Here is a 16,115-nt window from a genome sequence, read left to right as displayed (position 1 = left end):
AAAAGGAAGCGCCACTCACAAGCAGTCCCACAAACCAACGCCCTCAGCAAGTGCTTCCGGGGTAAGGGGTGGAGTCCCCAGCAGTCCATAAACCATCGCCCTCGGCCAGTGCTTCCGGGGCAAGGGGTGGAGCCCCGCAAAGGACGTTCGAAGTACTATTCCCTCGCTGAAGCCAAACTAGGGCCTTGAGGCCCTGGAATCCTGGTTTGGCTTGGCTTTGCCTTTAGGTTTGAAGCAGTCACACGTTGCACTAAGAACAGGGAAAGAAACGGAAAACTATCAGAACCCAGCAACTAATTTTCTGGCGTTACACCCCAGTGTGTTGCACCAAGTGCGCAAGCGCTGCAAACGTCCGCAAGCCGGAGCTGGGAGGAAGAAGTTAGTGTGGTTCTATGACCCGGAGGCAGGAGACGTATCCCGTGACTGCTGCTCTGGGCGAGGCTGGTCCACTAGCAGTCTCGAGCTGCGCCAGCAGTGATGGCGATTTTCAGTGTGTATGTGGTGAACAAAGCTGGCGGCCTGATTTACCACTAGACAGCTACGCGCCACGGGCCGAGGCTGAGAAAACTTTCAGTTACCCGCTTGATCTGCTGCTCAACTACACGACGAGCGAGTGCTAGTTGCCTTCGGCCAGCGCGACGGCATCCGGGGTTGGCTAGACTCGGGAAGGGGGTTGGTACTGCGGCAGTAGGCGGGGACGGAGGGGGTGGGGGGCTGGGTCCCCGTTCCCTCGGCGGTATCCGAAGAATGGAGTTTCATTTACTTTTGCCTTACCTTTGCAGTGGGCCACGCAGTGCTGGCCATTAATGGCATGGACGTGAACGGCAAGTACACGGCTGATGGGAAGGAGGTGCTGGAGTATCTAGGCAATCCTGCTAACTACCCGGTGTCCATTCGATTCGGCCGGCCTCGCCTCACCTCCAACGAGAAGCTCATGTTGGCCTCCATGTTCCACTCGTATGTCTTCCAGTCCTTCCCAGTGCCTGTAGGCCTACACTTGCGTCTTAGACTGGCTGTGCTAATGTGGTTCTATGACCAAGCAGTCACCTGAGCTGCACTGCTGACCTTTCTCTACTTCGTTTTAAATCATCAGTTATGTCCTGGCTGGTGTGGCTCAGTGGACTGAGTGCGGACCTGCGGACCTAAGGGTCGCCGGTTGGATTCCCAATCAGGGCACAAGCCTGGGTTGCTGAGCCAAGTGCTCAGTGGGGGGGCCCACAAGAGGCAACCGCACATTGATGTTTCCCTCTCTCTTTCCTCTCTAAAATAAATAAGTAAATGTTTTAAGTAAGGAGATCATCAGTTCATGTGCTATAAAGGAAGAAGAACCGATTCGGTATAATTAAGGGTTTTAGGCAGTATTGGCAGTGGTGTGATGTTGCGTAAGGTGAGCTTCAATTCTCTGAGCCTTAGTTTCTCTATGTTTATAGTAAGGCAATTGAACTAACGATCTTAAGATCTTTTCTGCTCTCAACTACAGTATGAGATGTGCTGGGTATGCTAGCCATGACACATATTCCCAGTGTTAATTTGATCCAAAGTTTTTAATATGTAAAATGTTGTATAGTATAAATGCACAGTAAGCCTCAGGTAATCTCTTGGGTGGTTCTACAATCTTGAAGCAAAAGGAATACAGTTGACCTTTGAACAAGGAGGGGATTATGGGTGTGACCCCTCCTCCTTTTATTTAATCTTCACCTGAGGACATGCTTATTAATTTAGAGAAGGGAAGGGAGGGAGAGAAGGAAACATCTATTGCTTGCCTCTTGCAGGTGCCTGGATTGGAACAGCAAACCCAGGCATGTACCCTCATGGGGAATGGAACCTGCAAACCTTTAGATTTACACGACAACATTCCAACCACTGAGCCACACCAGCCTGGGTTCCCCATATAACTTGTGACTATCCCAAAACAACTACTGTTATCCCTTGGTGTTTGCAGGGTATTGGTTATAGGACCCCTGCAGATAACCAAAATCCATAGATATTCAAGGCCTTCATATAAAATGGTATAGAACAATACATATAGTCAGCCCCCTGCATCCAGTTGTTCCAAAATGCTGGTTGAAAATACTGTTTTTGATTGTAAGTTGTTGAATCCTTGTATTTGAAACCTAGGGATAGGGAAGGCTGAAATATTTATTGGGAAAACTTGAGCGTAAGTGGACCTGCATAGTTCAAACCCATATTTGTCAACTGTGTAATGAAACCAATTTTACCATAAGTTAATCGATACAAACAAGAGTTAAGTTCCTGTGGCTTCTCATCAATATTATAATAAAAAGATGTTATTTGAGGACTTGCTGTAAAATCCATGCATAATTCAAGTGAATTTTTAAAAAAATTTGATATTGCTGCTAGGCAGTTCACACTGCCTCTTCTGACTGACTGGCTGTAATATGAACTCCTCAGCAGGTAGGATCACTTCAGTGGAAAGTTTGGGAAGCACTCCTACCTTACAGCAATGGAAGTACATTCCCAGCTTTGCCTTCTTTGCAAATAGGCTGTTTGCAATCGGCTCCCAGCTATCTCCTGAACAGGGCAGCTCAGGCATTGAGGTGCTGGAGACAGACACATTTAAAACTGCACTGCTTCCAGACACTGACAGGTATGTCTCTCCAGATAGTCCAAAGAGGTGCAATGGGACAGGCTGGGGGAAAGGATTGGCCAAAGCTTTGGTAAGCAGTGTGGGGGGGGGGGGGTAGGGGAGGGTAGCTTTTCCTGGGACAATTGCATAGACACATCTATTTATTTGTTTTGTGAATCCAAAGCTAATATTTAATCTGACTCTGATGTTGTCCACACCACCCAGCATGCTCAGTCCTGGTTATTCTGTGCACAAATAAAACTCACCTTAATGTTATCTCATGTTGCACATGTTTTGGAAGGTATAAATGTTGTTTCAAAATTATGGATGCCAAATGGAAATGACCTTTGGATCATGAGCGTCATTGCTTCACTCCCTTAATGTAGATAATTGAAAATTGTCTGAGTTTGTCCCTCCTGGCACTTTCCTGGCACTTGGGGGTCCACTAAGGGACCCCCAAGACTAGCAATAAGTGACAGAGCCAAAACTCAAAGCCTGGTCTCAGCCAGCTGGGTGATGTGATAAAGTCACTTTAATTTTCTGGTCTCACTTATAAATTTAAAATCTTACCTTTCCTGCTTTGTGGAGCAGTAAGGATAAAATAAATACAGGCTGATGAAAGTGCTTTGCAAAATTGAAAGTGCTGTACGAATACAGGATGACATTATTTGCTGCATTTTCTACCCTTTGGTAACCATTCCTGGCCCCTCCAGGGATCAAGTTTGTGGTGCTGGCAGACCCTCGGCAAGCTGGGATAGATTCTCTTCTCCGAAAGATTTATGAGATTTACTCAGACTTTGCCCTCAAGAATCCATTCTACTCCCTGGAAATGCCTATCAGGTAGGTAGTCCCACTCCCCAGATCAAATTCTCCTTGCCTCAACCTGTGTGTTCTTTTTCAAAGTCATTTTGAAGTGTAATACAAGTTATTTTTAGATTTTATTTATTTATTTTTAGAGAGGGGAAGGGAGGGAGAAAGAGAGAGAAACATCAACGTGTGGTTGCATCTCACGTGGCCTCCACTGGGTATCTGGCCCACAACCTAGGCATGTGCCCTGACTGGGAATCGAACCTGCAACCCTTTGGTTCTCAGCCCGTGCTTAATCCACTGAGCTAGACCAGCCAGGGCATACAAGTTATTTTTAAATAAAACAATGTGAGTAGCTTTTTGGTTATTTAAGAAACCAAAGACTCCTTGGAGTTTATGTCCTTCAAGCAGGCTCTTCACTGGCTCTGCATCCAAAGTGGGGAGAGAGCCATAGTCCTCACACTTTGTCTTTATTTGTGCCTTTTGGGTCTGGTGTAGGTGTGAGCTGTTTGACCAGAACATGAAGTTAGCCCTGGAGGTGGCAGAGAAGGCTGGAACTTATGGACCTGGGTCATAAGCTGAACCTGCAACAACCCCTCCCACCTTCCTAAATACTGAAAGATCCTATAGGGGTCCTGCCAATTCCATTCCATGGAAATCCCAACAGTCTTGTTAGTACCCTTGAAAACGGAAGGATGTTGAACCTGATGACATAGTGATCCCTGAGCCTTAATACTATGCTCTCTTCCCTCCTATATCTATCATGGTCCTACTTCCCAATTCTGTACAGATTTATTTATGGAGGAGGTAGACCCACAAATGCTGTAATAAACATTCCTTTGATCTCACTGTCTGCTGTCCTAACTGATGGTTTTGGGAAAGAGTTCCAGGAGGAGAGACGGGAATGATGGGGAATTCTGGGGAGATATTCTAGTAAAAAGCAAAACAAATGTGTTCATTAAATGAATGAACATGGAACTTTGAATCACAGGCCTTAGGTCTAGTTTCATAATTGCTACTGAATTCCTAGAGTGGTGGCAGTGGTGGTGATGATGATGGAATATTTATCAAGTGTTTACAGCCAAGCTTTACTGCTTTATCTCTGAAATGATCATTGCATTATACAGTGTTAAGTTGAAGACAGAGAAGACATGAACTTAAAGGAGTCCATGCCAGCTTTCCCTTTCCAGGGAAATGACGTCTCACTTCAGAGCAGACACTGAAAGAGTATTTCCCAAAGAAAGCTGTCTCTGGCTTATACTACCCCTTTTGAAAGAATGACTCACTGACAATGTTTAGTATCAAATCTAGTTTTAATTTCTATAACAAGTCTTTCTACCCTCCTACCCATATCTCCCTGTTGTACCCAGGATAATGGTAAGAGTGATGGCCTCTCTTCCCCTAGAGCCTGAGGTATTGGCAGTAGTAGCTACCCCTACTGAGAGGCCATAGGGGAGAAGGCAGGGGCGATGGGTGCCCTGCAGCTGCAGGAGGAGCCTCACCTCTGGTAGGGATGGGGTGAGATGAGGACAGGGAAGGACTCAGAAAAATGGTATAGGAGACTCCCTGACTGCAGTAGTTTCCTATTTGAAAGCAGAAAACAAGAGTCCAAGAACAAAGGTTGTCTTTTAAATAGAGCATAGAATGGGGAGCTGGGACCTTATTAGTGACTGATAATTTCCAGTGCCATCTGGGCTAGGGAGAAGGAGCATAAAAGGGAAGCCAAAGGTTCAGTGCTAGCCACAGCAGACCCCTCTTTTCTCCTAGCCCCATGCAGGTAAAAGGCCACCAGGTGGGAGGGGATACTCTGGAGCCTGCACTCTTCATTCAGCCTTCTTGGGCACTCGGCCCATCTTGGTGCAGATGTTTCGTAGGACGAAGAAGGCAGCTGTGCTGGCTGCACAGATCACTTCAGCCACCCAGAAGGCTGTGCTCCAGCTGTAGTGCTTGGCAATGGAGCTGAAGGGCAACCCAGCCAGAAAGCCACCCACTGCCAGGGAGGAGGGAAGAGCCAGAGTCATTTGTGAGACAAGAGCCAGTGGGGGCTAGCCCAGCCTCTAACTGGCCTATGTAGAGGTGAGGTAAAGACTAGGGGTATCACTTACCATTAGCCATCAGTCCCACTATGGCATGGGAGGTGCCACACAAGTTGGGAGGGGCGCACTCGTTGGCTATAACTCCAAACAAGGCAATGGGACCATAAGAAGAGAAACCAAACAGCGCTCCCAGCACCAGGATCCAGAGCTGCAAGGGCCGTGCAAAGTAGCATTTAGTCTGAGAAAGCCTACCTGAGGCTTTTCCCACCACAGGAGAGAAGAGTGCTTGGTCCCCAGGAACAAATAATTGTAGTAAGGAGGCAGTGACTCCCTCATCCCACTTCTCAATACAATTGACAGTGCATAGCTGGAGGAGTTAGTTCCACACTGAGCCAACCCAGGGGCATGTATGAGTACGTGAAGGAAGTAAAGAGGCAATCCCTCCAAATTAGATGCTGTCTTTTCTCAATGTATGCAAACTGGATTGACTAGGGGTAAGGCAGAATGGGTAGTACAAAGGTGAGAGAAACCAGAGATAAAGATTAAGCACCTCATGTTCCTTAAAGCCTGTGAGCTCAGCAAGAGGGTGAAGAGCCAGAGTCCAGAAAGCAATATCCTAGAGGAGCACAGAAAAGGAGAAAAACAAACCAGAGTTGAGGAGGGACACCAAAGTACAGAGGAAAAGAACCGAGGTACAAACAGAGCTGAAAAGGAAAATTGAAAGGCAAAGAGAGTCAGGCCAAGCTGCAGCCAGGGAGGAGATTGAGTCAGTGGCCTTTGCTTTCTCATCATCTGTGTGTCTGCCCTGGGCCAGGCCCTCATTTACCTTGGGGGAGTCACTGGTCACAGTTACCCGGAAGAGGTACATGGACACTGTCATGCCAGCCATCATGAGCAGCAACAGGCCATGGCGAGGGTTCCCGTAAGTAGATAGCCCTGCCTGTGGAGACAGTCCCAGCAAAGTCAGGCCCAAATGGCACCCCTGGACTCTGATATAACAGGTCTCTCCTGACAGCTCTTTGGCAGTCCCATCACAGTTCTTGGCCTGGGTGGCTCTGGGAAGCCCTGGAACCTGCTCATTGTGTTCTGAGACGAAACTCCACAATATCCCTTCCTCTGTTTGAAGCAGGCTCAGGACACATTTGGCAACTGCACTGTCCCTCCCCAAACCCCAGTTTTCTGGAGCTGCAAAGAAGCCCAATGCTAAACTGAGAAATTCTGGCTCACCTTGAAGCAGTTAAAACCCGTTCCCCAAGAGCCTTATCTCCACATCCCTAGCAAAGATAGCCTTAAACTCACTCCTACCTTACCAGCCTAGCCAGGATATGCCAACCTGCCTGTTGGCTCCCACCTATCTGGTGTCTGTCCCAGTCATGCTAGTAAGACTTAAAGGGATCCTTCTTCCTGTCTTTTCCGCCCACTTCACCTTTGCCATGGCCGGTCTGATAGGTACCCAGGCTGCAATACTGCCTACAAGGCCTCCAACCTCCAGGGCACTCATGTAGGAGCTACCTGCAGTGGGAGTTGTGGAAAGGGGAAAGGAAGGGTGAAAGGTGTTACATATTGGGATTGTCCCAGATTGGCTTAAACCCAGAGAGGTACAGGGTCCCCAAGGATGACTGCTACAGCTGCCTGAGCAGTGCCTAGCCTCAGGGAAAGAAAAGGGGATAAAAGAGATTTAGGCCTGAATTTCCCATCCTCTGTATTGGGTTCTGCTCCTATGTCCACCTTTGTCCCAACACAACACTTACCCACGAGGGCTGACTGTCCTTCTCCTGGATAAGGAAAAACTGGCCCACAGTCAGTACAGCAAGTCTTTACTCCAAACACCACAAGGTAGCCAGTGGGAGAGCACCCACAGGTAAGGGCAAGCAGCAGCTCCTGTAGGTGCTGTCCTCCTTCAAGGAGCCTGGGATAGAAAGTCAGGCTTGAGACTCTGCTTCTGCTGCCCTACCCTCTTTGGAGCCCCACCACTCATTAAGCAGCCACAGGAACAGAATCCATCCACATAGCCAGAATCAGCAGGAAGGTACCCCTCATCCATTGCTCTGCCCTCTCCCCTCACTGCAAGCCTAAACAAATGAGATACTGATGTGAGGGTGGATGGAGATGCCCCCAAGCCACTTAAGTTTAGGATGCTGTCCAGGAGAAGAGAGGCCTAGATTCTGTTGTGAGAAAGAACCGAGGCATAATATGAATCAGAATTTGTTGGCTCTGCCACTTGTCTAGTACTTAACTGCCTCTTGGGATGGAGTTTTATCTACTTCCCACCCACTCTGTCACCATTCCAAACCCTACATCCATTGGCTAGCACATGGGCCAGGCATAATAGCCAGTCCTCAATGAAAGTCTGCCAAATGAATGATGAAAGCTGTCAAGTGTCGGCTTGGGTGGGTGCTCACCCTTCTTGCCCTTGGAAGGGGGGGGGTCCAGGTTGCAGAGTCCAACATCAGCAGGTTCATTGCGGGATGAGCAGGAGACAGAGGAAGGAGACAGCCACACACAGGGCCCCAGACAGGGCCAGGGTGCTGCGCCAGCTATAGCTCTGAGCGAGAAGGGTTGCCAGGATAGGGCCCAGCCCTCCAGCCAGGTTCATGCTGGTTGACAGGATGGCCCACCAAGTGCCAAACTGAGATGGCTCAAACCACTGTGGGGCAGAGGGGGACAGAGTAGGTGCCCAGCCTACAGTACATGTTAAAGGAGGGGATCGAGTGGAGCAGACCCAGAGGCTTACATTCCAGGGATGAGGGAGAGGGTGCTTCTACTTGGCAGGGCCATTTCCCTCATCTGCCACCTGATCCCACCATGTTCAGGCTCCTAAAATATCTTGGCAAGCAATAGGAGCCAGACTGAAACTCCTAAGGAAACAGCTCTGGGTTGGGGGTGGAGGTGCCGGTGCTCCCACATGCTCTTCAGGTATCCTCTAGGCCAATTTAAACAGGCCTCTTGGAAGCAGACACTCACCTTTCTCAGGACCTTCCCACATGGGGGCCAGCCCAGCCCCTGTGCCAGGCCATTGAGGAACCAGAGAGCAGCGAAGACAGGCACTGTAGAACTCCAGGAAAAGACTACGTTGACCAGGCCAACCAGGAGCAGCCCAGAAGAGAAGAGCCAGCGAGCACTCATTTGGTCAGACAGTACCCCACTCACAAACTTGCTAATGGCATAGGCTGCCGACTGGCTGCTGGTGATAAGCCCTGCAGGGGACAGGAGCAGGGAACAGAACACCTGGGGTTTAGGGGCCAGGGCAGAGGCACAGGAGAGGTGGGAGACACGTGGGATCAGGTGGGAAGAGGTGCTGGGCAGGGGGAGACAGCCTCGTTCCAAGAGGAGCAGAAGGACCTGTGCTGTAATCCTGAAACTTGTGCATGGACCCTGCTACTCTTCCTGACTTACCATCAGCCCTAGCCCCGGGCTGACGCATGATTTTTCAGCCTCTTGGAGAATTCAACTGCAGCTGTCAGGAAGCAAGAAGAGGGCAGGAAAGGGCAGCACCCCTCCCTGGGATATATATCTGACTGGTTTCCCCTCACCCTGGATTCTAGCCCTGGGCCTCTGGCAGTTCTGTTGCCCCATCTTTGAACATGGAGTGAAGGGCTTAGAATTGGAGTGAGGGACCTTATTCCTCCTGAAAGGAAACCTGCTAGGCCACATGAAGTCATTGTGCCAACTTCTCAGTTCCAGTGTTCACAATGTCAGTGGCCAGCAAGCACCCTGAGATCTTAGTGTACACCCACACAGATATGGAAACTGTACTCAAGAGTCCCTAAACACACTCAACATAAACAGCACTCTGGGGTACATGTGGGTCAACCCACACAGACAGATAAGTAGCCCACCTCAGACATGCATGGATTGTACTCAGCGCCCTTCTACCAAAGCATGTACATGGACCTCAGAGCTTCTTCATCTACCATGTGGAGACTATCCCCTAGCCCCTGCTGTGCAGATAGTCCACATAAGTTACACACCACACTGCCACACTCATCCTGTCCTGCTGGTCCTGTGTCCCTTGGCCCACCACCCTGCTCTTTTAGGGCTCACCCCAGTCATCCTTGTCCATAGGGATCTCCTCTACCAATGATGGCATGACAAAGGAGAAGGTCTTGCGGTTGAAGTAATACAGGCTGTACCCTCCAAACATTGCCGAGAAGATCACAGTGCGATAATAACCATAGCCTTGGGCCGCCATGGTAGAAGCCAGCAAGCCCTACTGGCCAGGACCCGGAGTCTGACCACAGCTCCTGCCTGCTGCTCTTTCAGTGTGCAGATCTGCTGAGATAGGCTTTTTTCTCTTTACTCCTCCTCCCAGGCTCTCTTTATAGCCACCTTCTGGACAATCATTAAGCCTGGGACAGCTCCTAGAGAACCCAGTGTCCTAAGGGAAACATTTAAAAAAAAAAAGAAGAAAGAAAGAAAAAAGAAATAAACAGGTTAATGACCACCAAGCTTTTGAGGCTGGAGGGGGCCCCACAGGGAGCAGTGCCTGTGTGTCTCCACGATTTCTACCTTTCTCAGATCTCCCTTGTTCCTCAGCCTATGAAATCAGCTGTGATTAAAGGCTCAACCTAATTACCTGGGGGGGGGGGGGGGGGGGGGGGGGGGGGTGGGGGAGGGGGGGGGGGGGGGGGGGGGGGGGGTGGGGGGGGGGGGGGTGGGGGGGGGGGGGGGGGGGGGGGGGGGGGGGGGGGGGGGGGGGGGGGGGGGGGGGGGGGGGCAAGGGTGGGATGAATTAGAGCGGCCTTCTCTAGTCCTGCTCCCTCAGTCACTACCTACTCATTCATTCGACAAAGGTTTATTGAGGGTTTACTGGTTTTCAGGCACTGCAGTAGGTGCTGAATTAGTTTCTACACACATACTCAGAACATAACCCCAACACCACTACCTCCAAGTTTTCTAGATTGACCTCAAGCCCTGTAATTCCCAATGCTTGGCACCCATAGGGGTGTAACATTTTATTGATAGTTACAGAGTTGTAAGCAAGGAGGAACTTCCTAGCTCAGGACACGTGTTGTCATACCAAAGGCCCTACTAGGGGTTTGGGGTCGTGGTAGGATCAATCACTCAGCTGCCTCTGGCCCCCTCTACCCTGTGATAACAGTGCGGGTTACCGTCTGATTGGTTGGGGGTTACAGGGTGGGTGACTAAACTGCCAGTGAGCAAGACGGCTCACCCGCAGACTTTAGGCGGCAGTGCCTAACTGCCCGCTTCCCAGGGCCCGAGCAACCTGCCACCCTGGCTTTTCCGCTCGGGTGGAAAGCAACTGGAGCAGAAGGAATAGGCGCAAGCGGAGCAGAGACCAACGTTGTCTCCCAGAGGCCCGGCTTGGAAGCACCCTGCGGCGAGAATGTGGAGGAGGGAGAGAGGCGGCAGGCTCTTGGCACCTGCCCAGCCCCTTGACCTCAAGCTACCCAGCACTCCAGACACTGGCTTCCTAGAGGATCGGCCAGGTGCAGGAGATGGAGAAGCGCGGAGACACAAGACTGAGATGACATAAAGTAGCAGGCTTTTGCTGGTCACAAGCACCCCCTCGTCAGTGCTCAGACCCAAGAACTGTACCCCACCCCCACCCCCCGCCCGACCCCAGCCACAGGAACAGCTCCCGGTTGTAATGCATGTTGGGGCAACCCTTTGTTGGGGTTCCACAAAAGGAGCCCCAAGCCCTGAGACTCCCCCCTCTAGCCACACCTTCAGGAGACGCCCCTCCCCTGCACACCAATTTCCTACCTGAGCTGGGGCACAAGCTACGTGAGCAGGGGGCGGGGCCCGGGGAGTTTGCGCTGCGCCTGGGTGGGGCGGGGCCTGAGCCTGGGGTCTCCGACTTTCCAAGGGTTTAGCGTTAACCCTGCAAGTAACAATGGTCCTTGGGCCAGGGCTGCGCCTTTAGGGGCTGGGCTCTTATGTTTCCACTTTTAACTGATGGCCTTCACCAGACTTATTTTTTAGTGAATACCTCCCACTACCAATCACTGTTCCCAAGTTGTTCACGGTCTGGGAAAGGTAGAACGATGTTTTCTGTAAGGAACTAATGTAGTCTTCAATAAACACTATTTGAACATTTACTTGTGGTCGGGCTGTTGGAAACAGAGTTAAAAAAAAATAGAAGCGTTTAAAGTGTCCAAAGTAAACCTTACATTCTTATCACGGACCCACCCCATTCTAAGAGTGCGACCTTGGGTCATCTCTATGGGCCCCAGTTTCTTAACAAACTCATGGACATCACTGTCAAGACTCAATAGAAGATTTAGATAAGAGTTCAGAAAATATAATCACTTTCACAGAACCCGCTGTAGAACTGCTGAAGGAATTCTAAGTGCACCAAAGTTGAAAGCAAAGTGAGGTGATTGGGGAAGGGAGGAGATGGAGGTGAGATAAAATGGAACAATTTGTGGCTGAACTTTATAATTCAAAAGGTATCTACTGAATCAGGCACTGCACTTTCATGGAGGTAGATCAGAGAACCAGGAAAATGAGTTTCTCCAAAACCAAGCCAGACCAAAGAATTTCTACTTCACCTAACAGACAGCCATTTAAGTTTATTTAAAGTACAATATACATACAGTAAAATACAAAATATGCACAAACCTTAAGTGTACAGCTCAATGATTTTTATATTTACGTTAATACCCCTGTGACCGCCACCCAGATTAAGCTAATTTTCCTATAATTTTGTTTTGGAAATTTTCAAACCTATAGAAAAGTTACAAGAATACTCTTCTCCTCTTTTTAAAATTTTAAAAAAATTCTCACCTGAGGATATATTTCTTGATTTTTTAGAGAGATATGAAGGGAGAAAGAGAAAAAAAATCAAATTGGTTGCCTCTGTATGAGCCCCAATTGGGGAGTGATCCTGTAACCAAGGCTTACTGCCCTGACTGGGAACGAACCTGAAACCTTTTGGTGTATGAGACAATGCTCCAATCAACTGAGCACACCACCAAGGTTTTCACCTCTGAATGTTAATAGTTTGCCGTTTTTCCTAGTATCTCTGTATAAATACACCATTTTTTTTCTTGTTTAAACCATTTGAAAGTTAGTTGCAGACATTGTGAAAAATTCATCCCCTATAGATTTTGGCCTGTATTACCCCAAGGACCAAGGATATTCTTCTAACATAACCACAATACAATTCTCACATTCAAGAAATGTATTTGTTAATTTATAATCATATTTAATGTCTATAATTATTTCAAAGATGTCTTTTAGAGCTTACTAAAAATTCAGAATCTAATCAAGACCACCAGTGAGGGCCCATTTTAAAATCTCATGAGAACTTCTACAATGGGCGTTGGTGGTCAATTGCAGGGTGAAGAGAATGGTGAGGGGGTTCAACATTTCCAGTCAGGATCCCCCAAACTATAATTGCTGCCAGGGAGTCCCATCTACACAGGGTAAAGCATTCAACCTCTCCAGACAATGATCTTGGATCTAGTAATTGGAAGGCAGCAGATTTAAGGGGAAGAAGACAAGGAAATTAATAAAGAACTGGAGTCTGAATATCAGGAAAGTGTGGATGGCAAATTATCAGAAAAATAGCAATGATATGATAGACTTGGTTTCAATGAGGTAGAAAGACCATGGTGAAGAAAATGGTGTGGCTGGAGATGATGATGATGATGGTGATGATGATGATGATTCACTTAATCCTGAAAGTTGAGATGACTCTGAAAGTGATTCACAGTCAGAGAAGAAGAATCTGCTGAAGAACTCCAGGCTACTGAGCACCCTGATAAAGTAGAGGATCCCCAAACAAACAAAAAAAGATGTAAAAAGCGCAACTACCAGGTGATGTTTATTAAAAACAGTGATTCATAACTCCTTCTTAGTCTTGTATTAAAAGTAAGCTGCCCTGACTGGTGTGGCTCAGTAGATTGGACATCTACTGTACCCAGTGTGTGGACATCATCCCACACACTGAAAGGTTGCCCCTTTAATCCCTGATCAGGGCACATGCCTGGATTGTGGACCAGTTTCCCCGCTGTGGGTGCATGTGGAGAAGCAAACAGTTAACATTTCTCTCTCACATCGATATTTTTCTCCCTTTCTTTCTCCTTCCTTTCCCCACTCTCTAAAAATAAATAAATAGTAAAAAAAAAAAAGTAAACCTAACTGTGGCCCTGGCCAGATAACTCAGTTAGAGCATGGTCCTGATATGCCAAGGTTTTTGATCCATGGTCAGGGAGCATACAGGAATCAACCAATTAATGGATAAATAAGTGAAATGACAAATTGACGTGTGTGTGTGTGTCTTTCTCTCCCTTCCTCTTCCTCTAAAATCAATTTTTAAAGGATTTTATTTATTTATTTTTAGACAGGGGAGGGAGAAAGAGAGGGAAGAAACATCAATGTGTCATTGCCTATCATGCACTCTCTACTGGGGATCTGGCCTGCAACCCAGGCATGTGCCCTGACTGGGAATCGAACCAGTGAATCTTTGGCTCAAATGCCAGTGTGAAATCCACTGAACCACACCAGCCAGGGCTAAAATCAATTTCTTTTAATTAATTAATTAATTATTTTAGAGAGAAGGGAAAGGAGGGAGAAAGAAGGAGAGAACATCAATGTGTGGTTGCCTCTCACATGACCTCCACTGGGGACCCTGGCCTACAACCAAGGCATGTGCCCTGACTGGGAATCAAACCAGTGACCCTTTGGTTTGCAAGCCAGCACTCAATCTACTAAGCTACACCAGCCAGGGCTAAAGTCAATTTCTTTAAAAAGATTAGTATCATTGTATTTGATGTATTATAATATGTGCCCACAATTATCTGTGTTAATGCTCAAATTGTCCACATTTGGCCAGTGGGAGCCCATATATATTTAACTTTTATTTTTTTCCATTGTTCAAGTTATATATTATTATTAGCATAAACTTGGAAAAGACCAAAGAGAAGTTTTAAATGACACCTTATAATCTTGCATTTCTGTTTTTATTCTTTTCTATATATATGTGTGTGTACATATATATCTTAAAACATATAAATATAATTTTATAAATTTTTGAATTGAAATTGTCCATTTACTTGTCAGCCTCCCCAACTACACAAATTGCCTGAGGATGGACTATAGTCCCGTTACAACTCTACCCAGGTAGTATTTGGTATGGAACAAATGCTCTGTAAATTAGTAGATGAGCAATCATTCATACTATCTAAACATTTTATATCTTGATTTTTTTCTATTATTGCTACATTTTCTATTATTTCTACATTTTTTTAAACTGCAGCTCTTCAGTAGCACCAGCCATGTGATTATTTTTAAATTTGAGAGAGAGAGAGATAACAGAGAAACATTCATTTGTTGTTCTACCTATCTATACATTCATTGGTTGATTCCTGCATGTGTCCTGACTAGATATCAAACTCAGAACCTTAGTGTATCAGGACTATGCTCTAATCAGGTGAGCTAGCTGGCCAGAGCTGCATGAACATTTTCACAGAGTTGAGGAATTTGAGCTGAGGAAAGCGGAAGAAAGTACTATTTGCTGACAATTAGTTTGCCATTGAGGAGCGATAGATGGAAGAAACAGAAATTGGACAGAGCTACAGTTTCATTTCCTTCCTTCCTTCCTTCTTTCCTTCCTTCCTTCCTTCCTTCCTTCCTTCTTTCCTTCCTTCCTTCCTTCCTTCCTTCCTTCGAAAGAGAGAAAGAGAATCACTGATTTGTCATTCCACTTATTTTTGCATTCATTTGTTGATTCTAGTATGTGTCCTGACCAGGGACTGAACTCACAACCTTGGTGTATAGGGACGATGCTCTAACCAACTGAGCACTTGACCAGGTAGAGCTTTGGTTTCAGTGTGAAGTGCTAAGAGTTTCTACTAGAAAGAGACCAATGGGAATATAGAATCTTGCCTCAGTCACTGTTGATGCTACCAGCTGGCTAGAAGGGGAAGGGAGTGGATCTCAGAGGTCAAACAGACTTAGAAAGTCTGGGGAAGCTTTGCTCAGACACATTTGTAAAGACAGAAACACCTAACAAGGGCTCTGAAAGTGACCCAGAAACAGAGTTTAACAGTGCTTTAACATCTGCAGTACCAACTTCAGTAGAATTATGAACCTCCTCTCAGCCACAGCTCATGCTCAGTTATTTGCCTATTTTCTCCCATTCAAGTTCCCTCAAATAAAATATTGAGTATATAACACACTTCAGCATAGCTATGAGAATGAAGTAAGAAAACACTGTAGGAGAAGGCGAAGAAACATTGTAAAGCATCTTATGGTCAGGTCATAGTAGGAATTCACATGCTAGTTTTCTCTCTATTTCCCAAGAAATAGAGAAATAAGGAAAGAAAATAAGAAGATGATATCCCCCCAAAAACAAGGCAGACTTTACCAAGAGGTGATAAAATCTAATGTGAATAAGTATAAATCATGCTGCATGCCTGAAAAAGAAACTACAATTTTGATACTGTCAAAATGTCAATCCTTTCCAAGTTCATTTGGAGTATTAAAACAATTCCAATTAAAATCTCAATAGGATTGCCCTAGCTAGGTGGCTCAGTTGGTTGGAGCGTTGTCAGGTACACCAAATGGTTGCAGGTTCAATTCTTGGTCATGGCACATACCTAGGCTGCCAGTTCATTCGTTGCCCAGTTGGGGTGCATAGGGGAGGCAACTGATTAATCTCTCTCTCTTTCTCCCTCTTCCTCTCTCTCTAAAATCAATTTTTTAAAAAATCTTTG

At 46.9% G+C, this 16,115-nt stretch overlaps 2 protein-coding genes across 2 annotated transcripts; one reads left to right on the top strand and one right to left on the bottom strand.

Moving 5' to 3' along the window:
- Positions 1-76: 76 nt before the first annotated feature.
- On the top strand, positions 77-4,242 carry TRAPPC4 (trafficking protein particle complex 4). Its single transcript, XM_028517175.2, is given in 8 exon segments — positions 77-529; positions 532-594; positions 597-650; positions 783-957; positions 2,504-2,579; positions 2,581-2,608; positions 3,301-3,427; positions 3,893-4,242. Coding segments are annotated over 8 exon segments (654 nt in total). The 5' UTR covers positions 77-477; the 3' UTR covers positions 3,972-4,242.
- Positions 4,243-4,688: 446 nt separating this feature from the next.
- On the bottom strand, positions 4,689-11,190 carry SLC37A4 (solute carrier family 37 member 4). The gene is given in 13 exon segments (XM_028516214.2): positions 4,689-5,384; positions 5,500-5,638; positions 5,981-6,046; positions 6,257-6,370; positions 6,857-6,942; positions 7,182-7,275; positions 7,277-7,298; positions 7,300-7,339; positions 7,833-7,896; positions 7,898-8,077; positions 8,395-8,627; positions 9,475-9,808; positions 11,158-11,190. Coding segments are annotated over 12 exon segments (1,353 nt in total). The 5' UTR covers positions 9,623-9,808; positions 11,158-11,190; the 3' UTR covers positions 4,689-5,217.
- Positions 11,191-16,115: the final 4,925 nt, after the last annotated feature.

The sequence above is a fragment of the Phyllostomus discolor genome, chromosome 6 (assembly GCF_004126475.2).
Source record: "Phyllostomus discolor isolate MPI-MPIP mPhyDis1 chromosome 6, mPhyDis1.pri.v3, whole genome shotgun sequence".
NCBI classification, from domain to species: domain Eukaryota; kingdom Metazoa; phylum Chordata; class Mammalia; order Chiroptera; family Phyllostomidae; genus Phyllostomus; species Phyllostomus discolor.
The sequence above is the reverse complement of the archived record's forward strand: the minus strand, read 5'-3'. Positions and strand labels throughout refer to the sequence as shown.